At 43.0% G+C, this 27,887-nt stretch overlaps 1 protein-coding gene across 3 annotated transcripts in view; it reads left to right on the top strand.

The window, feature by feature from the left end:
- The window catches only part of FGD3 (FYVE, RhoGEF and PH domain containing 3), an 86,531-nt gene that overhangs the window by 24,842 nt on the left and 33,802 nt on the right, over positions 1 to 27,887 (top strand). The window contains exons 1-4 of one of the 3 annotated variants that reach the window (XM_072347125.1): positions 904 to 1,423; positions 22,135 to 22,305; positions 25,160 to 25,328; positions 26,063 to 26,660. In XM_072347125.1, the coding sequence (XP_072203226.1) occupies positions 22,281 to 22,305; positions 25,160 to 25,328; positions 26,063 to 26,660 (792 nt within the window). In that variant the 5' untranslated portion in view covers positions 904 to 1,423; positions 22,135 to 22,280. Of the gene's footprint in view, positions 1 to 903; positions 1,424 to 17,656; positions 17,776 to 22,134; positions 22,306 to 25,159; positions 25,329 to 26,062; positions 26,661 to 27,887 lie in introns of those variants that run through there. The other 2 variants (XM_072347126.1, XM_072347124.1) reach the window with 2 other exon arrangements.

Consider the following 27,887-nt stretch of genomic DNA (forward strand, 5'->3'; position numbering starts at 1 on the left):
ATTTGACAGCTGTTATTAAAAGACCTTCAGCAATTCCTGCATGCTCAGAGGTAGTGAATGGGTACTCCTTAGCATGCAGAACTGAAATACATTACTTTAGTAGTAGTTAATGGTGAACTGATGAGAGCAAGTGTTGTGTCAGTCTGACTGATTGTGCTGCTGTCAGTGCATGTGGTGGCCATGTGCATCTCTCTTGTGCTTCATTGTATTCTGCATTTAGCCTGAGATCATCATCGTGCTAACAGGGACATTTAAAATTGTATTTAGTGAAAGCTGTATGTACATGAGCCCATCCTCAGCCCAGTGTATGCACTAATATAGCTGACATGAAGTGTCATCTCTAACTTATTTTTAACTTTTAGTACATTAACCAGTGCTATAAACCCATAGCAATTAGACTGTATTAGCCTGCCTTGCTGGGATTTTAGTGCCAGGCTTTAGTCTGCCTTGCATTATTTTGGTGGGTCTCTAAGAGGAGCTGTAATGACCCAGTGGGGATGAGTTGGGGTCTCACCACAGCACCAGCACTGCCCTGCTGTAACTCAGCGCTTCTCCTGTCTGCTGCCACCAGTAACAGAATCACTGCCTGGTGTACTTTAAAATACACACAGTAATGCCAGCAGTGGCACTGCTTGCTGCGCTGTAGTGATAAGCTGATGCTCCTTATCAAGCCTGCCTGAGACTGGTCATCCCTGCTACAGTCTTGGCTCTGCAACAGGTTCATCCTTGCCAGCTAATTTTTAATTGCAATTGAACAGGAATTGCCATTGGTGCAAACACCAGTATGTGAATAAGTTCTTTCCCAGTTCTTCAGCTCCTCCTTGCAGGGCTGGTGGGAAGCACGTGCCTCAGCCAGCATTCCCCGTCACACCCCAAAGTGCTGCATGTAACAGGGTGCAGTTCATCTGTGGGAGGTTCAGTGACAGTGGAAGAAGACAGGGTGCTGCTGGTGGTGTTGGTGGTGTTGGTGGTCCGCTCCCGCCGGGCCCCACGCAGCCATCAGCGCGGCCTGTCAGCACCGCAGCCCCCTCCCCTCACTCCCCTCCGCCTATTGCCATGGAAACCCGGGGCCGGCTTTCGGCAGCCTCCAAACTACTTTTGCTCTTTCATCATGCATGCTGGCATTGTCAAGGGCTGAGGGTATTCCTGCAGCTTTGAATGAATAAAAAAAAAAAAAAAGCTGAATTTGGATGGGCGTTTGTTATTTGGGAGGCCCTACAGCAGGAAAGAACGGGCAACCTTCAAGTGACCTAGTGTCCGTACGGTGCCTAGTAAGGACAAACAGTCTTGCTTCATTAATTGATTAACTTGGAGGGTGGGGGCTATCGGAGCGCTCCTTCCGTGAAGTGGACGTGGCAGTTTCCTACCCATCTCGAGGTGGCAGCGGGCAGATGGCTGGCCGGGCTGTGCGGGTGCGCCGCTGGTAAGCCTGCGAGCTGCTGAAATCGTGTTGTTTGTGGGCTCGGTAATGTCTGCTCAGGTATCACAGAGAAAATGGTGCCTTAACAGATGTCTGCTCTTTGGCTTCATTGTGCATTTGCGGCTGCTTGGTGTCCATGCATTTAGCAGTGCATCTTCAATGGGAGCAGTCGAGAAGCTGGTAGTAAAGCACTGGCTGTGTTTGCTGCTGTAATGAGCCGGATTGATTTTATCATCTCTGCATGCTTTTCTGAAATCTGTATTTGTGTGGCATTTGTTGGGAGGATTTTCTTATATTTGGGCTAAGGCTGTTTGATTGCTGTGTGTGATAAGAGCAGCATGTGGAACTGGTAGTACTTGTTAAAGGAAAACCAATTGCTTGCAGACAGCATCTGCAAACGGGGAGGAATGAAATGATGTTGTAAGTAATGATGTTTTAAGTATTCTGAAGGCAGAAACCTGTCCGAGCATTGTCAGAAACGTTTCAAACTGTATTTTCATTTTGCTAGAAGAAACCGATTTGGCAGAGTATTAGTTCTAGTTTTCTGCTTATGTCCTTTTTTATGCTGAGTACATGCATCACGGAGCAATTATAGTATTTATTAAAATACTTGAGGGGGGCCTGAGCAAAGAATTGTGCTGCCATTCAATTGATTGGTGACAAGCTGGCCAGATTTTTGTTTCTCCTTGCGTTATTTGGTTGGGGAGGGGTAAAAATGTAGCTTTCCTCTAAATGTGTCTGAAGTACATAATGGCTGTGAAGTCACCATGACAACACGGGGACCTGGATCAGATTCTCCCTCCGCCCCTTCTGTGTTTTGTTGTTTTCTAAATATTTATTTGTGCGTTCTCTGAGATGTGGGAGGGAATATCTTACAGCTCTTGTTGGTTCCGTACTCGATGTTATCCAGCTTTTAGTGTACATTGTATCTGTGGGGCTTTTCGGCTAAGTGCTGTGATATATACAGTGCACAGTGCAGCTCAGATGGAATCCGAACAGGGACATGAGGACCTGCAGCCAGGAGTAGGTGGCTGCATTTCCTGTGATTCTGGTATTGCAGCCCCAAAAAACTTCTGCTGAGCTCCTGCCTGGTTCTGTGCAGTTGTGGCATCACTTCTGAAAGTTACATGTAAACTGATGTATAACAATATCTGTGTTCAGATATGGCTGGAATATAGCATGAGCATTTGGGCTGTGAAGGAGAAATCAGATTATGGTCAAGAGGCAGTTCTTTTCTTTGCTGAATGGTACTGAATGCGCCACGTGCAAGGGAAGTGCTTGGAGGTTTTAGCAAAGTGTGATGCAGGCTGCTCCTCTCCACTCACAGAGACTTGCTAAAGATACACTGTCTGAGGTGAGGTGAAATTTGTCTTCAGTTTCCCTCTTTCCGAGGGACTTCAGTTTTACCTTGTATGGTTTTTTCCAGCTTGCTGGGGGTTGGACTGTGCAGGGCACCTCAAGCTCTTCTGAAGTGCTGGCACTGTATAGAAAGAAGCAAGAAAATGGGTCAGAGAGGGTGTACAAGAAGAGAGGGTGTGCAAGAAAGGCAGTGACTGTGGTCTCCATTCCCACAGCTGTTGGCATATGCGTGAATTTAGACATAGGCTTACATTAGGGCTGGTATTTAGGGGTGGCAGAATTAAATACTTGTAAGATAGCCGCATACTTACTGATGGGAAAAAAATACATTGTAATTTGGATTAAGTTGAAGTAAACATTGCAATTGGTTCTTGTGCCTTATCATATGTGAATCTCGAGCTGACATCTTCCTACAACATATGGACTTAGCTGCTCTTGTGGCTGAGTTGTGGGCATGTCTTATTATTAAGTCAACTGAAAAGCAAATGCAACATGACTTTTGTCTTTGCTGTGTTACTGCACTTGCCTGACATGGGAAAACTAAGAGCTGGAGGTTTCCCCCTCTGTTCCTATCAACCTAATGTTTTACTTACTGATGCACAAGTCATATAACGGCTTTTTCTTTCTTAAGTACTGGAAGAGTAAGGAATTATCTGGAGCTGCGTAGAATTGTGTTCTTTGACAAATTTCATGTCTACCTGACATTATTTCCCCTTTTCCTTACTGTTTCTTGATGTTATCATTTCAAATACAGCAACTGTGCAGAAAATCCAGTTTTTTGGTTATACATCTTGAGTATCTGAGCAGAGATTTCATTTGAGTCAGAGGCCCAAAGCAATGAGATAAATCAGTGATGAGAACAACAAGTAAGAGCAAGAATCTGCAGGAGTCAGGTTGTACAGATTTTTGTGGTTTCGCATCTTGCTTTCAAGAGCCTTAAAGTTAGGAAATGTACCTTGAATGCTAGAGGCAAGAACTTGAAAGTCATGAATTTGGGAATAACATTGAAAAGAAAAGAGAAAAAAAGATGGGATCAGAAATAGATTTCAGCTGCTCCTGTCACTCCCTTTGCTTCTCATCTGCTCTGTGTATGTAGTGATACTGGAGTTAAATGTGGTGGTTGTGTCAATTAAATTCTTTGTTGAGTGAACCAGGAGGATAATTGTCTTTCTTCTAAGAATAAATTACTTCCCCTTATTCCCATGGCTTGAGATGGCCTTGATGCTGTAATGAAATCCAAACCCTCTATAGATGTCTGAAGGTCCAATGGGAGTAGAGCAGATTGACATCCCCAGTGGCTTGCAGCATTCTTGGTGTTTAAGGATCCCGGAGATTGAAATGACACTATTTACTCCATGTAAAGTTAGCAGCTGTACTGTAAGAGCCTCTGGTGCATCAAACCAAGATAGATATATATATAGAGAGAGAGAGAGTTATGTAGACATAGATATCTTTCTGTTCATTTTGTCAGTTTCTGTGTGGAGTAAAGAAATACTTTATTTCAAGCTTTCCAGGTACCGAATACAATCACATTTTTTGCACTTTTTTAGGGACAGCCTGTATTTGCTCTGCCCAACACTGGCAGAGCGTGCAGTGCATTCCTTCTGCTTGGTCTTTTCCTTGGTACATGGGGAGTGCTGATATATGAACTGCCACGAAGCACTTCGGGCCAGGTCCAAAATTCTTTAATTATATTAATTAAATGTTTATTGATTCCCTAAGAAACAGGGTGTCTGCCTGCTCCCCCAACATAACTGATAAATTCGCTACCATGGGTGATTCACAGTTTGTTGCTAAAACTGAATCTTGTTTTTATAGAGTTGTTTTGAGGGAAAAAACCCACAGAGTTTTCTGCAGTTGTGTTTTCCAAATGGAAACCCAAACAGAGCATCATCACTTAAGCATGGGATCTGTTGAAGCGTTATTTCTACTAAAAATGTGGATGTGGCATTAAAAACCCCTTGCCTCCAAAATGATGCATCTGACGGAAATGCTTCACTGAAATAACTGTAGGTCTCAACCTATTTGGTGTATCAAAGACGGGTTGGTTTTAATGTGGGTTGCTTTCTTTGAACAACTGACGCTTTGGTCTGGGGAGGGAAGAGGATGAATCTGTGTTGATTTGTTTGCAGAGGTGATTTGTGCTGCGACTGGGCTCTGCTGGGTGCAGAATGCTGATGTGCTCTGCAATGTGGCGAGGTGGGGAAAGCATAGTGGCTCGGTTCTGCTTTCTGGGAGCTGCGGTCTCCTTGTGCTGGCTCCCATCAGTGGGCGGCCTTTTCCCCATGCAATGGATGGGGATCAGTATATATATCAGTATATTATATCAGTATAAATCTGAATCTCTAGTCCCACTGCCAGCATCTGTATGAAGTTCTGCCCTCTAGCACAGGTCTTTCATAGAAGAGCTAGAAGGGACCTCTGGAGATCCTGAAGGCTGGAGCCTCCTGCTAAAGTGGGTTCCCTACAGCAGGTTGCACAGGAAAGTGTCTGTGTGGGTACTGAGTATCTCCAGGGAAGGAGACTGCGCGAACTCTCTGCGCAGCCTGATCCTGTGCTCCGTCACCCTTTCTGCTGTTGAATGTTGAATATAGTTTGTAAAACTGTACTGCTTTGGAATTGTTGGCACGAGAAGCAGAGCGAACAGCAGTTGCCATGAGCTATCATATAGGTTGGTGTGATATGCAGGGGACTAATGGAGCTCACAGCCTGCCCTTGTGAGATGGGAAGCCTCCCATATAAAGGAGCAGTAGTTTTTGTTCATTTTCAGCAGTCTGGATGGAGAGGCTGGAGGTTCATTTCTTAGAGGATTGGGCCCTTGAAGAGTTAAACGCACAGAAGTGCTAATCAGTGAATATTTAGGTCATGGAGGACCAAGACTGGAGAAAGGCCTGACAGTTGGTGGTTTTTACCGTGGTAGCGGAGTACTGGGGAATATCTTCTATCCAATATTTGCACCAGATTTTGACTTTCTGATTGTATTTCGTGTTTGCGTCAGTTTTGCTTCGCTACAGGTGAGGTTTGGAATGGGTCCCTATGTGGGCTTTTTGCTGTCATTATTTGGGTCTTCTGTGAGATCCTGCAGGTGGGTTCCTAGCACCTGGGGCAGGTGGAACAGGGGCATTAAAGCTCTTCTGCTGCTCCAGCAGTGTCCGAGAGGGTGAGACTGTTTGGGAAATGCTTGTTTCATGCTTTTGGTTATTGTGCTAGAATTAGCAAATTGGCATTCAGTGAAAGTAATTCTCAGTAATTAATTTTTTTCTCATCACTGAGCTTCATGTTTATAATTAGTTCTCTTGTCTGCTTCAGGAGATGAGTATCTGTCTGCTGCAATGAGTTCTTTTTTTTGCTTCACTCTGTTGAAATTTGCTCAGACTCCGCTTATTATCATCAGTGTTCATGGGAAATGAAAAATCACTACGGTGGAGGTTCAGAGCCTGAGGAGCTCTCAAGCACCCCTGTGCTTAGGAAGGCAACTGGAAAATAGCAAGAAAAGATGGGCAAAGAAAATGATCTCATTTGGTGACGATCTTCTGCACGGTTAGATCAAGGCAGGGGAATCACGTTAGATTACATAGTGTCACCTTTGCAAGTTGAGGACAAAACGTTCACAACATTCAAGCTTAGCTGTATCTCGAGTGTTCTTGAAACAAAGTGTTTCTAGAATGTATGACTTGAAAGATCTCTCTTTTATATGAAAATAAATCATTTCTACCTGTGTGTTTTCGGAGCAGCGGCCTCTTGTGCCTGTTCTGAGCAGTTTTCCAATGAAAATGTTTGATTAACTTTTTCCTGTTATTATTTTGACATGGAGAAATGCAGTCTGACAATCTGGAGTCCTGAAGTAGTCATTTGACAGTGCAATAATCTAAGCAGTACATCCAGGTTTATTCTTGCACTTGCGTGCCCAAAGTACAGCAGTTTTATGTTTGAGGTAGGCTGAGCAAAGAGTAAGAGAATATTTCAAAGTAGGGTAAATTCTGCTTTTCCTTCATCTCTCTCTACATGGAAATGAACTAAGGAGTTCCCAATAGTATGGGAATCTGTGTTGAATTAATGTGATGTGGGTTTATTTAAGCCGCTTACTTAACTCCTGGGGGCATTTGCAAGTCTCAGACTGTGCACCTACTGCTAGTTTGAACCTTACCCAGAGAAAAGGAGTGAAAGCTGTGGTTAGAAGGCAGTGTTATACACTGTGTGGTTTGGGTCAAAATACTCTCACATCATGCTGTGCAAATGAAGAGTATCCTGAACACAGTGGCCTGGTCCACATTGCTGCCGTCTCCTGCAGGCACTTGTGGGGCATTCAGGTTGCTCAGCTGAGAGAAGCAGAGGGAGGAAAGGTGAGGAGCAAGTACACAAGTTGAACATGTCACTGGTTTATCAACATGGCATCAGCGGCTTCAGTGGTGAGGCAAAAAGACATTAAATCTGCTGGTGGGAAAATGACTTGAAAGGTATAGACAGATCCATGGCGACATGTAAAGTAGCTCCAAATGATCCTATATAGTTGATGAAAAAATAGAAGGTTGGTCATGTGAAATACAGCAGGTATAATCACCGTTAATGTACAGGAAATTTGCTTTCAACAAAAGGAGTAGCTGAATACCAGCAGAAATTGAAATGTTTTTCCATTGGAAAAGCCAGTGAAGGGAACCTAAAGAAAGGCTCATCTTAAGGATACTCTTATTTTTTTCCATCTATGTTAATCTATCTTAAAAACAAGCCAAAACGGTAAGTTCTTTTCTTCCTACAGTAACTTCTGTTGCCCCATGTCTTCTGGCTACAGCAGTTTATTTGCCTGGAAAGGTGTTTGTGCCTTGTGTTCTGGGTGTGATTGGCTGGAGATCTGCTTTCCAGTCTGTGCTTGCTGGGAAGTTAAACACTGTGCTCATCATTTGGGAGAACTCAGAGGGAAGGCAGGAAAGCACACTGTGTCTGGGATGAAGTTCTGGGATTTGGAGGGTGAGCGCTGCTGCTGGCTGGGAGGATGCAGAGCACTCGGTGGGCCATCAGAAGTTGTTACGGGGCTGCTGGCTGCAGTCTGCACGGTCGTAGCCCAAAGTGAGTCCTGCACTGCCAGATCTGCGGAGCTTTTGGGCAACGTTTTGACTGGAGAAGTCAAAAGGCAGGAAGAGTTCAGGTGAATCTTTTGGAGGGATGAGATAAAAATCACTTGCCATCAGTTTGCTTGTAATAATAACAATGAGAATTAGATTGATATGAATGGACTAACGATAGCCACCTTAGAGTACCAGATTAATCCATCTCTCTCCATAATGAGTTTTCTATTTAACTGCCTACTGTTTCTCAGCGTAGTGGTGCATTATGTAGGCAGTTGGGTTTTGCAGATCAGTACTTTTGTTTCTTGTAATGGTAAAATATTGCTTTCCTGTTTATCCTTCACTGATCATACTGCTATGAACGTTTTCTTTGGTGGTGTGGATTACATTCCTTTCAAGCTTGGTAATTGCATCATCTTCAGCGTGCAGTAAAATTTAAGCCATTGAGTGAGGACTGTCTGCTGATGAATAGCTGCATTCTCTGATACTCAAACTCGCTCCAGTTCATCTGTGAAGAATTGGATTTGGGCTGTTAATTATCCAGACAAATCAGCAATTGATTTAAAGCATTGTCGAGGACAAAGCAAAGAATAAATAGCTTCTGCAAAATATGGCATTGTGAAACATTGTGAAAGGGTACTGATAGTGGCTGCTATAATTTGTCTGCGTACCTCGGAAAGCATTGTGCAGAAACATGAGCCGAGCTTTTTGAGATAATTATCCACAATGAATACTAACCTATTTCTTCCTCTGTATTAAAAGACAAAAGCAAATTTGGTTACGCGCTTTGTAAAAATAAACAGCAGCCAGCTAATTAAAACCTGGTGATCCTTCTCAGAAGTTTCTCCGACTTCTGTATTCACATCCAGGGCTTTATGCTATGGAAGAAGTGTTTGGAAGGTGAGGATTCAGTGCTGAGAACTGCATTAAATAAACTGCACCTCACACTGCCTTAGTGCAGGGATTTGTAGATCATAGAATCGTGGAGCGGTTTGGGTTGCAAGGCACCTTTAAGATCATCTCGTTCCAGCCCCTCTGCTATAGGCAGGGACATCTCCCATGAGACCCGGTTGCTGCAAAGCTGCTTCCAACCTGGATAATGAATGTGTTCTTGTTTGAGGCTTATTTCCTAGCGTAACAATAAGCTGGAAAGTTTCTTCATTAAAGAAATGCATGTGAATGGTTATCTGTCAGATTCAAGATCTTTTGGTTGTAGATGAGTGCTGCGTATGAGAGTTTCGTTTTCAGTTGGTGAGACTTGCTTCTGCTCAGTTCACAGGAAAGACTTCCATTTTTATTAGAAAACAACACCTGAAAAATCTCTAGGAATGAGTTTTCTTTCCAACTTTAAGCTCTGAGTTAAGCAAGAAAATGGGATTAATGCTGCTTCTGCAGTGCAAAGGATGGCGTTCTCTGCTGTCGGACCCTGGATTTCTTCTAGGTAGTCTGAAGATGGCAGTTGAAGTAGTAAGGGACTGGCTTTTGGCACATTCCTATTTGTCAGGCCTTTTTTCTTGCCTTTTTAATTAATTTTACATGAATTAGGACCATGCTTGAGCAAAATAAGAGTCCAATAATGCAACTGCTGGCAATCACATTACGGCAGAACAGTAAAGCACCGCCGATCTGTTTAGCTCAGCAGTGGTTAATGTGTGAGCTGCTAGCCTGCCCCAGTTTTGAAATAAAATGTGTCAGATTGAGGTTGTTTCTTCTCCATGATGACACAGGCAGTGAGAGCAGGTTTTCTGAGGAGGCAGCACGCTGTCAGGCTGCAGTAACTGGGGGTGCTTCTGCTTGGAGGGAGTTTTTGAGTGAACCCAAATTCTGGTGCTCTGGCCCGCCTGGAGCATCAGAGGGGAAGGAAGCCAATAGTTCTTCTTTGTGGTAAATGTTTACCCGTGGTTTTTTTTCCCATTGCTTGCTGCCTTCTGGAGCTGTTATTGCTGGTATCTATCATATGGTACCTGCTCAGGTGGAGTATGGGTTTGAACCTAATGAAAATGGAAGGAAAAAGTGATCTGACTGCTCAATAGATGGTTCCACATTGGGCTGACAGTCTGCATCTCTCTGAAATAGTGCAAAGAGCCACCCATACACGAGTTAAAATGTTCATTTCTACAGCCATAATGCAGAGGAAAATGAAAGTCATCAGTAAAGGTTAAGTAGGAATGGGGTATTTCATGCTGTTGCTGGTTCTTACCTGCTTATTTCACACTGCTAGTCACAGACTGACCTTCCTTCACAGTCCTCTCCATCTGATAGCCTGTTATCACATGCAGGTACCACTGCTTAGTGTTGTGGCTGTCACTGCATGAGTGTTTCCAGTTCATCACTGCTTATTGCAGGGAGAGCTCCCAGATTTGTGATCTCCTCCCTTCCCCAAACAAGGGGAGAAACTGGGCACTGGGGCTGGTGCTGGTTGTACGGCTTTACTCTGTCCTCATTCCCAAGAGCAGGGCTTCTGGCCTTTTGTCTGTCAGTAAAATGTCAGTGCTGTAGTGTAAATAATAAAGGTAATGATGGTCTCACAAGGCACTGTGTCTCCCTGGGGAGGACAGAGGCTCCCGCCCCCACCATTTCCAGTCCCCCATGTCCAGATGGCGATGCTTTAATGGACTTGTTTGCATCCTCTTTGAACACCACAGCCATTTAATTTGGCAGCCGTGTTACTTCATATTCAGTCACTGTGAATCTTGCAATCTGCCTTTCAGGTAGCTTATTCTTTAAAGTATGTCAAAATGGTATCATTTCCAAATCCTAAAACTAAGGAATTCTAATTCTAAGTGCTCAGGAAGGTGAAAAGCACCGTGGGCTGGGAGCCCTCCTTGGGTTGGGTTCTGTGCTGGGCTGCTGGCTGCAGTTCCCACTGGGCTGATGCCTTGGGGTTACGGCATGCCTTGGTGTCTGCTCAGAGGGGTACAAGAGCCTGAGCTTGGAGCCTGTGGCTGTCATCTTCCTTTTGGGTTTCTCAAAAGAGAGCTGTCACTCCCTACTGAGGGAGGTGGAAGATAATGCACACTTTGCATACATTTATGAATGTTTGATTTGGATACAGGGAGGGTGAAGCCTAAGCTCTGAGCTTCTCCTAATTATCCCCAATGACTTTATGAGCAGAATAACACAGCTTAAGGCGCTTTCCGAGTGCTAACTTTAGTGACAGTGACAACATGTTTCAGGATGCAAAAGCGTCTTCTGATGCCACAGGTCAGTGGTTGGTGAGTGGCTGTGCTGCCAGTTGGTGTCAGTCACTTGTGGGGTGCTGGGCAGCCAGGGGGCTGGAGAAAAAATGACGGCATAATCAGGCTTCATCGCAGTTCATCTGTGTGTGTGCTTTCTTGTGCCTCTTTTAATTGTTGTTCTTTGAAGGGCTTCTGAAGTCTCAAGTTTGCTGACACTGAGCAATGTGCTGCTAAGGGAGCATAAAGCATACTGGCAGATTTAAAGGTGTACGTGTCACTATTGGTTGCTTGATGCTAACTCAGTTGTTTGCTTTGGGAATAACGTTATTGTTCCAAAAGGCGACTTATTCAAAGGTGTTTTTCTGTGTGATATTTGCAGCAGTTTATGCTAGCTGGAGCCAATAGGTGATAGTAAATCCAAAGAAAAATGACAGCAATGACAGAACACATCTATCCATGACACATTCTAAAGAACCAATAAAACTGTGACAATATAAATTAATTTTAGTTAGTCAAGTAAAGTAGTAGATCAGAATTATAGATTCATTACAATTCATTCAGTATCTGAAATAATCTTTCAATAACCTTTTTTTTTTCCTCTTTTTTTCTCCTGCTCTTAGGTCTCTTTGTGTATTTCTTAACAGCTTCTGAGTTTCAATAATCACCCTTATTCTTAAATCCCTCTGTTATTTCCAGTTGTCCTTTCTCCCCTTATCACTCAGCTTTGCCAGCAAGCATACATTGTCCATATTCGGTATTCTCCATCAGTAAAAGGACAATAGAAATAACAAGGCAGAACTTCCCTGAAAACCACTAATTATTGAAACAATTACTGCCATGCAGTAAATGCTATTTTATGAAATAAAATTTTATACACAGTTATTCAGATATATCCCAAGCAAGTAAGATGGTTTATAATTATCCTTATCATCCATATACTTGTCTTTGAAAATGCCAGTTGCCAGTTGCATTTCATGTAATGACAGACCAGACTCTTTCTTAGTTTATTTCAGGACTGAAGATTATCACTGAGCAAGAGAAAATGTAAATTGTTTCCATGGTATTAATTTGAATACACAGTTTGTGCTAATGATCTGATTCTGAAATTGTAGTGTGTGTGTGTATACACATACATATATATATATTTATACATTTAATCATCTTGAGTTTTGTTTTTTTTCCCATAGATTTGTTTAAACTGTCAGAGTTGCAATCCAGTTCTGAGATCACGGATGGTATGTTCTTCTCTTGAGGACAAAGATGTAGCTGTAAGTCACAAGGATTTTAGTGCTTGTGATTTACAGCTGTTGTCTCAGATTATCAGCTGGGTGCTTGCAGAATGTTCTTACAGCCTGTCAGTAGCTACTGATTTGATGAAAATGTGATAATAAATAACAGAATAGAAATGGTTACTGCAGATACAGTAAATTAGCTAGAGTTTTGTTGGGAAAACCAACAATAGATCTTTTTACTGTAGCTTTTTCTGCAGTCCTTGTTACAGGACTTTGAGTTGGTGCTACTTTCTTTGGTGCTTGCCAAGGTGAAGTAAATATAAAGGAAGCTTTATCCTATCCTGTCTGCTTTGGGATCCAAAATACTGCAATCAGTTCAGTGGTTTCTAGTCTCTTCCAGCTTATTTATCCCTGTGTAGTTTATGAGGAGCACTTTTAACCTTTCTGGGTTCTTTTTCCTGCTATTGCTTGAACCATTAGAGACAGTGGATCAGTCTATAAAGGCACTTGTCTAAGCCAAGATGGTGTTAGTGCAAGCAAAATGACACTCGGTTCTCATTTCTTCCATCTGGAAAATACAGAATTTGCTCGTGTATCTCCTTGGAAATGGAAGCAGTGCTGAATTTATCATCAGGAATGCCCAGCATTGCTTCAGTTAGGTGGGATTAGCCTTGTTGTGGGAAATGGTGCTTTATCTCAGCCACTTTCAGTGTGTGCTTTGAAGGCCTTTTTATTGTACCTGGTTGTGATATGTGTGTCCAGTGTTTTTTTATCTTACTTTGTGTGTCACGGGGTAGGAGCTGGGAACCATCAGACACTTCTTTACAAGGCAACGGTGAGCAGGCAGGCCTGTGGTGGGCACAGTGCATGGGCCAGCTTTGTTCCTGGAGGTTTGGCTGACAGCCCAGGTGTAGCCACAGGCTGTAAACCTACTGCTTCTTGTTGCTTAAGGGTCAGGATGCTTGTTTTGGGACCACAGGCCCTGGAGATGTGGGCTGCCCAGGGCTCCTGGGAGATGGCATCCAGAACTACATGGCCAGACCTCTCCAAGGCCTGTGCAGAGAGGTGCTTAAGGCCAGGCTGGATGGGGCCCTGGGCAGCCTGACCTGGTGGGGTTAGAACTGAATGAACTTTAAGGTCTCTTCCAACACAAGCCATTCTGTGAAGCCTCCATTGTGTTGGCTGTACTGCTTCTGAAGGAACTGAGTGTCAGATATACATGTACTCCAGCTGTACTTGTGACTGCAAATCCCTTATTTCTTACTGAATTGCAAAGGGAGAAGAAGACAACCTGTTCTGGTGGCCTGGCATGGCTGCTCTGTTTGAGTTACCTCAAGTCTCCATGACCCTGCTGTTCACTTAGAAGGCAGGACACTTCCAGTAGGGTGTTACCAAGCAGCAGTAATTGCTGGAATATGTTTGTTAATGATTGTCAGGAGCTACTGGAAGTGCATTACTGCAGATATTTTGCGGTAAGCAGCTCTGCTACCAAAATAGCATATCAGCTTAAAAATACTCACTACAGTTTTCAGTAATGAATTCGATTTTGTTTAAATGCTGCAGTATGAATTGACAGCACCTTATGGTAGTAGAGAACAGCTAGCCCCTCCCAAAGAAGCTCAGTTCCTTAAGAAAAAAAACTCCTTTTCTACCTGGTTTTATTTAGGACCTAAATAGCCTTTTAAATGAGCAAAAGATAATTATCAGTTTACTGAAAGCAATAAAATATTTCAAGATTAAAAAGAAAAAAAAAGACAGTTAATTGGGACACTGTTGGAGATGCATTATATTGTCATTAAATCTTAAGTGAAGGATAATCTCTCCTTATTGGCTAACTGAGAGTTTACCCACTGTAAAGTGTGCCATTAAGAAGATTCACAAGCACATCAGCAGAGCAGTGTGAAGGTCTTGCATGTTGCTTTTGTCACTGGCAAAAAATGCAAGAAGCTTCTAGTAAGAGAAGAAACGGATTAAGCCTTTTTTTTTCCTGTGACACAGATTGAAAAGAAGGCTGGGGTCTCACTGGTGGCTCTTAGCACCTGGCTGTGTCCTGGCTTTTGTGTTAGCCCTGTAAATCACTGGAGGGTTGGCAGTGTAAGGCTTTTCCGTCTCTTTCTCTTTCCCACCATATAAATAACTCTGCAAAAGGCAGATCTGCCATCTTTCTTTGTTCTAGGAAAAGAATCCCCAAGACAGTAAATCACTCAGATGCAGGTAATCTGAGAGGAACAAATTGGAGCGGATTTGGCTGGGGTAATTTGTTTGTGTCTAACCTGTGTAAAATCTCTTAGGATTTTTACAGTAATGGTTTGTTCTGGTGCTGTGATTCCTGTGTTAAAGCAGTACAGATGTGAACTCCCGGGAGCGTTATTAACTTGAAATGTACTCTTTGATTTGCATAATCAGTGTAATTGTAAATCAGGACTCTTTCATCATAATGAAAAACTTGTTACCTGTCGAAGAAAAAAGAAAAAAGAGTTGCATTGAATAACTGGTGTTCCAGCTTTCCTCTGTGGGGGGCTCGCTGTGGTCTTTGGGGTCAGTGAGGGCTTAGGGGATGGATGCAGTGGCAGCTTTCATTTGGAAAATCTGTGGCCAAAATGAGTTTGCAGTTGCAGCAAGAATCCTGTGCTGTGTCCTTGGGTAGCTCATAACCAGCAAAGGGGGATGAGAAGCCTGTTTGGGACTGCAAGGGGAAGGGGCAGGGAATTAAATCTGAAACCTGGGACAGAAGTCAGAAGAGTTGCTCCGCGCTTCAGGAGGCAGCAATAAACTAAGACTGTTGTGCACTGAAGACATGAGCCTGACTGCCCCTCTCTCCCTGCCTACCTTTCTGCTGCAGAGGGTGTCTCTTGCCTTCCCTGCAGGCTGGCTGACATCCTGACATGTGCTGCTGCTGGTGGGGCTTTTGTCCCTTGTAGTGTCACTCCACTTGACATCTGCCCCAGGCTGCTACCCCTTTACTTTGTCACTCTTTTACCTGCTTTCTTTGCTAGATTCAAGAATCCCTTTTTTCCCCCCTTCTTTTTCTGCCTTTGATCTTGGTGTCACAGAAAGTTACTGTGCCTATTATTATAGCCTAGAGTAATTCAATTATGCCATTCAAGGGGAAAAGCCAGGCAAATGCTTGCTCGAGAAGAATGAGTTTGTCTTAGCCTGTCCTTTTTACTTTGATTAATTGCAAAAGTTCATAGCGCTGCCTTCCAGCCATGGAGATGTGGGTTCAGTATCCGGCAGTGTTACTTTCTGTATGGAAAGCAAGTTAAGTGTAAATTTTGCAAAACTTTTGCCAGGCTCAGAAACTGATTGATCTCTGAGTATTCACCAGCACTTGAATGAAAATGCCTGGCACAGCTGCTGCTAGAGCCACTGATAGCCTCAGACAGCACAGGTAAGTGAGTACTGACTGCACTACCACATCCTGTTTCGTACAGGAAATTAAACTATTTTGGTGTTTGGGCTGAACATGCCTATTGTTAGTTCTGATAGGGGAAGGTATTCTCTGATGCTTTGCTTCAGTTTCATTCTTACTTTCCTTTAAAGTGAGCCTAGTTTTATTTTGCTTCAGGCTGTTTCAGTATGGCTTTTCTGGTCACTACTTCCATTTCTGGTCCTGGAAAGTTTAAAGTGTCTCTGTCTGCTGTGAACTGATTTGAAGCTGAATTACACCCTGCAGACCTTATTGATCTACTGTGGTATGAATATGGAACATCCAAGTAGTCTTTTAGGAGCCGTTACTTCTGGTTGGGATGGGATGATGGCTGCTTGTATTCACAGCAAAAATCCTGCAGCTGAGTGCCTCTTTGGTTTGGTGAGCTGTGCTCTTGCTTTCTCCAGCGCAGGGCTGATTGCAGTGTTGTTCTGGCAGCTGGATTTCTGAGGTGTGCTCATTCTTCTGCCTTTGCTTTGTGACATAAGGAGTGTGAAGCTCTCAGTAGGAATGTCTTAGATGCATATTTAAAGTAGTGCGGTAGTAGAGAATTAGATGCGAAACTCCTCATTTCTGTCACTTGGAGATTTTCACTCCGCTTATGCACATCTATAATTTATAAAATATACACATAAATGTAGAGCAAACATTTAGTTTAGGAATGATAGGAATTTATAGTTGGTACCTGGGGGGTTTTGCCAGCTCACTCTGTCTGTGTGGGTGATGGCTGGGGGAGGCCAAGACCCCCAGGGACAGCAGTGCTGCTCGTCCTGCAGACACAGGTTGGGGTGACCTTGCCATGTGAGCAGAATGATGTCCTACACACATGGGAGATCACACTGCTGGGGTTTTAACAGTACTGAAAAGCACTTGTAAGAATTGAGAAGCACTGGAAAGGGTTATAAATCATCACTGAATTCTCATCCCGTTCTGAAGACAATACTGAACTATTCAGTGGTCAGGCAAGTATTGTTAATTGCAATGAAAGCAATGCACCTACCTCCGTTTGCGGATCTTCAGGACTAGTGCGTGTTGTACCTCTGCGTAGTGAGTTCATGTTTGGGACCTGCACTCCCACAGCAGTTGGCTTTTGGAAGCAGTTCAGGGAAGAACAACTCAGAGCTAACAACTGATTTCTCAATAACACGTCTGTTCTGATTCAGATGATGAAAGGCCAGGGGCATAAAGCATGTACCGCTGCCAGTGAAGCATAGCCCTGAGTTATTTGGGTTAGCATGCAGTAATTTGCTTTAAAACTAGCTGATGATGTTAAAGGTGGGAGATCTTCATGCAGATTTATGTAAAACACTGTGACAGCGATGTTCAGTGGTAACCCTCAGGATGTTATTGAGAAGTCTGTTAAAGGAAGTGTCCTCACCTAAGGCATTTAACAGAAGTCAGAAGAGGGCAAAAGTACAATGAACCCGAGAGCAGAATGCTGTAGGTGCAGGTTTGGGGGCTGTTGGGCCTTCCTGTGCTTTATATGCACAAATCTGTTTCTTTTAGCTGTTTGGATGAAAGTCTTCTCTCCTCTGGATGTGTTTCTGTGTGGTTGGAAGTTAAACTCAATCTGTGTAATTTCTCACAGCCCTCCTCAGACACTCAGTAGTTTGCTGTGGTTTACAAACTTTGTGTTTTTCTCGTAAGGACACAGATCATCATTTCCCAGGAGAGCTGTGAGAGCCGTAACCAGAAAGGGGAGAGAAGGAGGGCTGTATGTTTTCAGGACATCTTTTAGCCAGCTCTGTCCCCGCTGAGTTACACTGACTTCCATTTCTGTGGGTTGTTTCAAGGCAAACTTTAACGCTGTTACTTTCAGAAACGTAAAGCTAAGTGCCTATTTCTGCAGATTGCAGCAATCTCCTTTAACTTCTGCTTAGTAAAGCGCCTCAGCTCGTACTTGCCACGTTTGTATACTTTGAGTCACCTAACCACACTGATCATAGGAAGTGGGATGGGGGAGGCCAGTTCCTGTGAGCATGGCATTTTAAACCATGAAACAAGAGCTGCAGCAGGAACCGCTCTGCCTTCTTCTGGTTGTGTTATAGTCTGAGCAAAGGGGAAAAATGTGTGTGTCTCTGCTTGAATACAAGTAAGTGATATATATCTCTACTGATATTAAATTGCTTGCTTTCAGATATAATGTTTTCTTGTTTGTTTTTGTAAGCTTATGGTGATAGCTTTGCTGTCACTCTTCTTACTGAGGCTGACTTTTTGGAACGCCAGAAGAATAGATGTCATGTGCAATAACCATTGTTAATGTCATGGAGCTTGATAGAAGAGCACGGGTGCACCCCCACTGCACGCTGCCTTTTCTGCAGCTCTGCACGGTGTGTCTGTGAGCGGTGCTGGTGGCACCTGCAGCTCTGTGAGGATGGGAGGCAGGGACACATGGGGACAGGAGACAGCGCAGGATGACCTGGGTGAGGAGCCATGCGTGAGGTTCTGTCAGTGCTTCATCTCTGCCCTGGGCAGGAGGAAGAGGTGAGTTTTTAGTGGATTTGAGGGAAGGGCTGGAGTTAATTAAGTGGTGTGAAAGGAGAAAGAAGGATATGCCAGATGGCAGCATGGGGACAGGCCATTGCTGCCCTCAGCTCAGCATGGGGGTCAGAAGGAAGGGCAGTGTGAAATTGGAGAGGGGGGGAAAGCTGCAGGGCCCTGGAGCCCTCTGAGGGTGGTGCTGGGTGTTCTGTAACCGACTGCAACAAGCAGGGTAGTGTCATGCCATTGCTAGAGGTGATGCCTTTCTTTTGATTTGCAAGACAAATTTAATTGCAGCTCATTGCACTTAAGGCTCACAAAACTGGGTTTCCATCCAGCGTGGTGAATGCTTTAGTTTCTCTAAGAACGTCCTTAAACAACTGTGTCTGTAGCACTGTCTGAGTGTGAAGGGCAGAGTATTATACCACTCGACAGATTCCTGCTGACACGGGGAAGACATAATCAGCACCTTCTAATTTGTGACAGGGCTCCTCTTAGCACAGTCTGCTCATTCACAGCGTACATTAGCTCTGCCCTTGCAGCCCCTTGCTTTCTAGCAGTAGTTTTCTGCCTTAAGGACAACGTGAGCCTCTCCTCCTTGAAAGGCTTTTGCTAAAGAGGAGGGAACAAAGAGAGAACTTCACTTATCAGAGGCAGCGTCAGGGAATGCCTAAGTGGATGTTTCAGTTGAAAATAGAGATGTTGGAATTGGGAATAATGAAAACCTTTTAGGGGAGGCGAGGGGTCATTGCGTATGCTCAGTTTGTAGCCAGGAGGTGGGAAGAGCTACATTCCCATTGCAGTGCCTAATGAAAATAGCTCTGGTTGTTAATACTGGAGAGTTGCTGTTAAACCTGCTCAGTTCTGGGCACAGGCTGGTTGTCTGCAGAAGCATCTTGTGCTATTACCTACATTCTGGTTTGCTTGAGTTTTTTCCCACAGCATTTGGTCAGACTGTTGCTGGTTGCTGACCCACTTGATGCACACTTTGCAAAACAGCATCAGAAGTGAAGTCACCACGACCAGATGCATCTGTTCTATAACAGCTCATTTCCATCTGGAGTAGTTTCCTTTTTATATGCTTGAAGAAAGAGTAGAGAATTATAATGTCTTCCTGTGCTCTTAGAGTTGGACCCGGTGGATCACGTTACACTGAGTTGCCTTTCGGAGCTGTTGACTTCAATGACAGCCTAACTCAGCAAAACATTAGGAAACTGGAGGCTGTGGGAGCTTGAGGAACTTGTGGGCAACAGCAGTGGAAGCACTGTCAGCAGCGCTGGGAATGGTACTGCGCTGGCTGCTGAGATCCCGTTGTGTCCAGGAAGGGGCCTGAGGAGCAGAGGCAGCCTCATACAGTGTGATGGGCTGGTTTGGGCATGGCAGGAGGCTGAAGGGCTTTATTATAGAATCACAGAATAATTAAGGTTGAAAAAGACCATTAAGGTCATCTGGTCTAACCATCAATCCGTCGCCACTATGTCCAGTAAATCAAATCATCAAGTGCAACATCAGCGTAGTTCTTGTCTGTTCTGTTTGGCCAAACTAAGATAGCAGATTGTACTGGTGCCCATAGCACGTGGAGCAAGACTGTCCATGGAGGCATGGGTCTCACAGTATGCACTACATGTTCAGCATTGCCATGCTGCCACAAGAAGGGGAAAAGAACAAAAAATGCAATATCGTGCAATGAAGTAAAGTCAGATTCATCTTTATGGATGTCTGGAAAAATCATCTGATGATATTAATTCTCAGAAAAAGTGTGCTTTTAAAGTAGGTGTTGTTCACCGTTGCCTTCCTAGTGTGCTTAGTCTGTAGAGCCCTATTCTACAAGCCTGGCATTTTGTATCCCTTCTAACCCTTGGTCATTCTCTGTGGCTTTACTGGGAGAGCTGGAGGTGGGCTGACATGGCGAGGTGCAGCAGTGTCTGTGGTAGAGGTGCATCTTCTCACTCCATGTCCCTTCCTAGGAGCACCCTGGCACACTCCTCCAGATGTGGGTTGTACTTTTGGAGAATTCCATGGGAAATAATCCAGTAAACCTTGTTTTCACAGATCATTGTATAGTGCTTGAAAAAATATGTGAAGAAAGTGGATTTTTGTCTTGTGTGCAAAAAGCGGTCCTTAGGGGCCACATCGGAGATGAAAAGAGGGAACCATCTTGGCTTAGATTAAATAAAAAAGAATGAAAGCCACTTTTGTGGTTTCATCCATGCATATTTTTCTTGATTTAGGGCCAGCACTACATTTCATGTTTTAGGTGCTTGTGGCTTTCCAAGTTTCTCTTCTTTTTCAGTTATCAATTTTATTCTCTGCTTTACTCCCACACTTTACTCTTCGATTGTGTCATCAATATGTGATTAAGTTCAGGCAGTAGGTGAACAGCATCAACATATATACCATGTATATGGTACAAAAATACTGTATTTTTGGAAGATGATGTATTTCTTCTTTTAAATGGTTGTTTTTAATGGGAAGTAGTAAGGCCTTGCAATGTATTTGCTCTGGAAATGCCTCTGAACACAAGTCCTGGAGCAAGTGGAGCCAAGTTCAGAGCTTTCTTTGGGCAGGATGAAGGTGTTTGCCCTTCATATGGAGATTTTGTGCCATGATTGTTTGCATGGATTCTGCCATAGGAGGGAGGTGCTGTAGGTACAAACATCCACTGAGAGTTGGGTTGTTCAAGTCATTCTGCACAAATGCATGTGCAGAAAATACAGGTCTGCTGGATTGCCACCCAGTCACCATCAGCAGCCAGTTGCTGCTGAAACACTCGGGTCTCTCCTCTGTGTGCTGCCTTTTGTATTTTCTTGAATTGCAGCTTTTCTCGTATGCGTGATTTTAATTTCTTGCTGTGTTGACCTACTGAGAATAGGGAAGGAGGTTGTCCTTTCCCTGAAAGCTGCCATGTCACGGCATGGCTGTTGTCACACAGAGCTCTTGGTACCCAAAGCTGGGGCAGCTGCATAAGCTTCTTCTGTGATGATTTGCTTGAAATAATCCGTTAATCTGCTCTAACAATCTACTCCGCTTTCACTGCACTTTGCTGATAAGTGAAATCATATTTGAATAAAACCTAGTGCTTATAAGTGTCTGGTTTTGAAGAGAAGCGTGTTTTAAAGCAGATTCAGTAGTGGAATTGCTAATGAAGCTTCATCAGCAACAACTGGCAGCCGTGATGAGGAATTCAGGGTTGTGTATTTGGGTGGCAGAGGTTGGGAAATATATTTCTGCCGTCTGTATCTATTTTTGCCAGCAACATTAATATCTTATGCCTTTTTTTCCTTTAAATCTGTACTGCTGCAAAAGTTTCAGCATCAGCTAATCTTCCCAAGCAGACCGTGAGGCTCAGGTTTCAAAGTCATTATCCAAAAGGTCACATCCTGATTTAAGACCATTAGTGTAAACCCAGGGTCATTTAGTTGATGTGGTTGGAGGTGCTTGTCGTTTTGGTTTTTTGATCTTAATATAAATCTAGCTAAGAGTAGGTTGCATTTGTGAGGCTAATGCTGTGTTCCTGAACACATCACAGGAAGGCTAAGATTGATTTTCACCTTCCCTCACCTGAAGGGTGCTGGGCATTTCAACTAGTCCACTTCAAAACAGGGAACATTAGTTGAGTTTCCTTTGCTATTGATTGATGGATTGTCATTCACATTTTTACATCAGGTAGGCTTTGCACTATTTTGTCCTTCTGGAAGCATATATATTCTGATGTTCATTTACAGCAATTTTGAACCACAGCCTTTTAAAACCAGTTTTATGCCTTCTTATATAACACACTAGTTCCTGGAGACTTGTTACAAGACAAGTGGAAAAAGAAGTATTGTCTGAGTGAATGGCTTGCACTTCTTCTACCCCCTTTCCTCAGGGTGTGATGAGAACGATATGCTTCTAGAAGTAGCACGCGTTTTCTCCAGGATTAATAGAAGGAAATAAATATTGCCTTTTTTCTTTTATTTTTTCCTTCTAGGTTGCCCTTGTTCTCCTTTTCAAATCAAATGTCACATTGACTCAAATCCAGCGTTGGAAGCATGTGGGGAACTGCAGCATATCAGCCCGGCACAATGTATCCATCAGACTGGAAGGAAGCCCAAAACCAAAACTCCACTGGCCAAAATGCATCCTCTGCAGAAACCCCAAGGCAAGTGGCTTTGACCTCCTAGCAATTCTGCAAGCTTCTATCATACACGACAGTTTTAAATTATTATTTTTTCTATATTTTAACTCAAAGCAAAGTATTTATTCAGTGTTCTACGGTTCCAGTGCAAGTAGGAGGGTTTTATTGTCTTCGGTTTTCCAGTTTTGGAGGGATCTTAGGGAAACCATCAAGAAGGAATTGATTCAAGAAGAACTGATTGCTTAACTTATTGATTTACACTCCCTTTACTGTTATCATACCTCATATAGCTGCGAAATCTAGATTTAATTTAGCAATATTGTTTTCATTCTTTATCATTAGTTTTTTTTATAAGTATTTAGAATAGCTTGTCATTTAAACCTGGATCTGTTTTCCATTCGTTCTAAGAAATCTATGCAACAGGAAATGCCAGGATAGAATCCGTGTATTTTAAATATGAAAAACTCGTCACTTTCAAGGGATTTGTGGGCTCTGGTAATTCCACAATCCTGCCAGACTCAATAAAGTAGATGACCCAACAGTAATAAGCTTTCTTGAATAATTGTTCTTGATCTTATTCTTTAAGACAGAACCCAGCTAACTGGGCTTCTTTATGCTGCTGTAGAAGTAACCCAACGTGAAGCAAGTCTCAGGCAGAGTTCCCATGGGAATCTCTCACACAGTACCCAATATTTGAAAATCAGACCTAATGGCTCAGAGTGTGCCAAGTTATACAAAACTACAGAGTATTCTGACAAGATCTGGTTGCAGATGTGCCATCCGTCTTCCTGGAAGACACTTCTTCATCATAAAATATCAGTGCTGTTATTATTTCACTTACATTCTTTATAATAAAGCTACCTTTAAACAGTTTCTGCAGTTAACTTACCAATATGTAAGATCCTTTGCATGGCTGGGAGAGGATAAAGGTTTTTTTCTTCACTTTTACTGACTTTGTAAATTTGAAATGGTTTCTCTCCCTGGTAATAGTTTGTTGGTAACCTCTATAGTCTGAATAACAAATAAAGATAGGAGGATGCTTTTTGCCTCTCTAGAGAAGTCAAATAATCAAAATAATAAATACAAATCACTACCAGAGGCTCTAGGAACAGCTCTGCTTTAACCCCACCTGAGGCTGTGCACTCATGGCTCATGTTTTCTGTTTCTTTTTTGCCTGTATTTTCTTCCCAAGGAATAGCTCTTCATAGGCCGATTTATCATATACAGACACATGAAATTACTGCTGTGGTTTCTGTATTTGTATACGCACACATTTGAAATTATATAAAAAAATATAAATTTAAGTGTCTGTATTTAGATAGATGTATATATCATCTAGATATATATTTATAGTATGTAAATATATATATAGAGATGTGAGTGCAAATCACAGCACTGCAGATTAAGTGCTTGCCATGACAAGCCCATCACTGCCAGGGTGATCTGATAGGAATGCCTTTCTCAGGTCACCTACCAGGTGTGTGCTGACCCTTGGCATTGCTGTAGAGAAGGTACTTGCGAGATGGACAGCTTGTGGGCTGGGAAGTCTGAAGTAACACGGTGGCTGAGATGCTGACTGCATGCAGAGCTCAAAGGCTCCAGCCGTTCGTCATCACTGACCTCAGACAGTGACCGTTCGTAGCCAGAAGAAGGAGGAGCCATAGGCTGATTTGGAGCTTGAAACAGTCATCATTCTGCTGGGTCACGGCAACGGGGATTGACTTCTTGGGACCGTGTACCTCAGCTATAGCCTCCTCAAGAAAGTAACCCTGAAATTACACTCGGCGGAGTTGCTAATTAAAGCTTCATTACAGAGTTAATCTTGTAACACTGATGTGCAATGTGAAAATGCTTGAAATACATCGTTCTTGAAAGCATTGTTTAAGAAAACACATACGTCAAGTTCCCTCATTTGTGTATTAACTCCTTGAATAGCCCAGATCAGAGGGAACATTTGGCAGCCCTGCTCCAAGTAGTGCACATTTGGGAGCAATCACACTGCCAGTTTTCCTACCTTCTACTGTAAAGTCTGCTACTATGAAGCTGCTTTCTCTGTCTGAAACTATAGCAGCACGTGAACCTGTTGCCATGGGTTACTGCTTACGTATTTCCAAAACCCTTTACTCTGCAAACAATGTAAGGTCTGAATATATATATTTTAAATGACTGGGTTTTTTTAAATACCGTATTTAACTTTGCACCTTCACCTCCAAATGAATTCTTAAGCAGAACGTACACGTTCTCACAATGTGCTTTATTTATATAGTATATAACTCAACGTAGAACCAAAAGAGGAAGGAAATTTATGAAGACTACACCACGGAAGGCATGGGGGAGGGAGAATGAAAGGAAGAAAAGCTATTATGTTCTGCTTGTGGGTTTTTTGGCCAAGCAAATACAAGGCACTGAACTCCATGGTGGGATTGTTTCTGTGGTGGTTTGTTTTGGTTCAGCTTTTTTGTTGTTGGTGGTTTTTTTTCCTTTTCAACATAAGAGACTGAACAGAGTGCTGGAGTCTTGAAAAGTCATGGGAGGGGAAACTCAGTGGCGTGGTTGAGATGGTGAGCCTATTTGCAAAAACGAAGTGCGAGCTGCGCATCCTGTTTGGTAACAAGGAAGCGGTACATTGCAGCGAGCTGCACTGCTCTTTAACACGTTTTGTACAACGGGAGAGATGCAAAATAGAAGACCATCTTTTTTCTCTAGTGTACAACTGTTTGCTTTTGTATAAGGGACGGTTTGGGACTGCACCAAGTGGAATTTATAAAGGTGGAAAGAATGGATATTCCTTGTTCTGCGTTGTGCGCCTGCATTTTTTTTTCCAGTTTAAGATAAAGAAGATGAAGATTTATCCTGTTTCTTCCTCCTGTTTTATTAGTACCTCCTAAGCCTGTCCACCTCAAACCTGGGCAAGAAAGAATTCCTCCTGCACCTTCTCGGCCTTTACCAGCTGATCCCAAGTCATCAAGGAGCTTAGTGCCTGGAGAGGAAGAAATACCAATATCAGCAGGAGTCAACACCCTCATTGAGAAATTTGAAAGCATTCGGTAAATATGTCGTTGTACCTTTGAAACTGTGCATTTCAGTGGGTATTACTGTGTAACTTGGAGTTTAAGATCTGCTGAATTTGAGTGTTCTCCCACAAGTGAGTAGCTCAGTCTGCTTTTAGTAAGTTCACTTGTTTTGGCACTATAGGAAATTGATTATTGTGACACAAAATAATAGAGTTCTCTCCTTAAGACTCGGTAAGCATCAGGCTTACTGTTGCATTGCTTCTTGGAGGCAAGGTATTGTTCAGTGTCAGTGTATTTTGAAATGGCATAGTGTGTAACAGTTTCCTTAGAAACTGATGTATAAAACAGCTCATTTCATAAACACATGAAAATCCTCTTCAAAAGACTGGATTTGGCTGATGGACCTAAATGATTGTTTTCATAAAGAGGGAACGGAGACAGAGACACTGTACTGTGCCTTTTAGTGTGTGATGATTCCTCTTGCCCCAAATGTTCAAACCAAACTGTATTTGCAAGGTGGGGGGTATGAAAAGTTTGGGATTCTAACGGTACCTTTTCAGTTAAACTTACGGTTAGAAGTGGTGTGGTTTTTTACCTGAACGTTGGGTGTTACAGCAGTATCTGTACACATGCCTCCTGGTATTGTCAGGGGGCTGTAAGAAATGCAGCTTGAAACGAATGATAATCAGCCCCAGTCTCTTTTGAGGCACTTTTGAAACCTCTCATTGTTGATATGAATGACTGGGGTGCTTTCTCCTCACCTGCAGGCAACCTGTACATATTCTTCAAAGGAACCAGCTCAATTTAGCTCTTAAGATGGAACCAGGCCTGGACTCATCCAAGCAGTCGAGCTCGTGTGACTGTGACACGGTAGCTTCCAGCGGCTGTTCAGCAAATGAAAAAAGTGAACCAGATGAAAATGAGCCAGACGTACCGTGCAGTGCGGATCTATCTAACACAGACATAATGAAAATTAAAGAGCTAAGCATAGGCGATAACAAAAGCCATGAAGACTGTACTGCTGTGAATGTGAGCAAAGAACCCTCTAGAGAGCTTGGCAGTAAAGACTCAACTGCAGAACTGAACGGTAATGGTAAAATTCCCAACAGAGACAGTGGCATTGACAGCCCTTCTTGTAGCGTGGCAGGGGAAACTTTCCCCAACGAAGAAGGTGCGGAGCAGAAGAAGCCCGGTGTGTCTGGGAATCCAGGGGAGATGGAACCTGACAGAAAGGGCACCAAATCTTCCTCTGCAGAGCAGAAGAGAGACTCCACACAGGATGAAGACAGTGACATTGATGAAGGAAGTAGTGAGGAACAAGAAACAGCAGAAGTGCCAAAGTTAGAGTATATGGATGTAAACAAGGTAAGGTGGTTGAACGTTACTTTATTTGAAGCCTGTTTCTGACTCTCCCCAGAGATCCCTTGCATCACTTTTGTGTGTTTAGGATTTTTTCTTTGCTCCTATGTAAGAGGATCATGACAGACATTAATTTCCTGCTCAGTTTTGGGTCATAGCTTATTCCTGTTCTAGACTGTATCTGTTAGAAAGGTTTCCAATCTTGATTTAAAAGGTTTCTTCTTATGAGAGCACATCAGAGGCAGAGACAAGTCGTTACAACTGAAGTACCGGTTGTAGATGAAGACTTGGACCCTGTGTTTTTTGTTTGAATTTGTGCAGGTTTGGCTCCTACTTATCAGATCACATTGTTTGCAGTGGGGTTTCATGACATGCAGGGGTCTAATTGGTTAGTGAATCTTTCAGGGTCAGGGCCTTATATTCTGGGAAGACGTGCATGTTGGAAATGTCCTTTAGCAGTGTATGTATATATAATTTTTTGAAAGAAAACCAGAAGTGCTTCTTTTAGTGTGGCTGCTTCTTGAAGGGTACACTTTTGAGGGTATTCTGTGCAAAATAATGGAGTCCATGCTGTTGTATATTTGCTGCAGCTGTTTAATGGCATTCCTCTGATTATCTGATTATCAAGACAGTTATATTTAAAAGAAGGTTAGACTTTCCATTAAAGGAAAATAAGATGCTGCAAGCAAAATGCCTGCAAAATATTCCCCTGCTTGATTTTTTCCCCCCCTCTTTTTTTTGTTTCTTTGTGTTTGGGATGTTTTTCACTTGGACATCATGAGAGTACAGTTGACATAGAGGGTTTGTGTTTAGAACTATACCATGAGCACTAACAACCAAGGCTAGTGAACTGCAGCCAGTGAATAGTAGTGCTCACATCTCAGTCCATGCGAACTGAGTGGTTCTGCCGAGGTCACAGAATCAATCCTGAGTTATGTACATCTAGAGCTTGTCCTTTTGGGAGAGGTGGCAGTTTAAACTCATTCGGTAGCTCCTAGGTCAGATCAGTCAGTGAGTGTTACACAGTGGTGAAATTGCGTGCAAGTATATGGTGTGCTTGAAGTTCTGTCATTCAGTGCTGACAACTATAACAAGTACAATTAATGCTCTGTGGTGTCCCCATCTTTTCCAAGAAGACAGTGTGATGAGACAAACACACCTCCAGGAAGGTATGAAAAAGCCCCGGAATTTATCTAGTGAATGCACTGCTTTATGCTGCATTCCTTTCTTTTT

The sequence above is a fragment of the Excalfactoria chinensis genome, chromosome 12 (genome assembly GCF_039878825.1).
Source record: "Excalfactoria chinensis isolate bCotChi1 chromosome 12, bCotChi1.hap2, whole genome shotgun sequence".
NCBI classification, from domain to species: Eukaryota; Metazoa; Chordata; class Aves; order Galliformes; family Phasianidae; genus Excalfactoria; species Excalfactoria chinensis.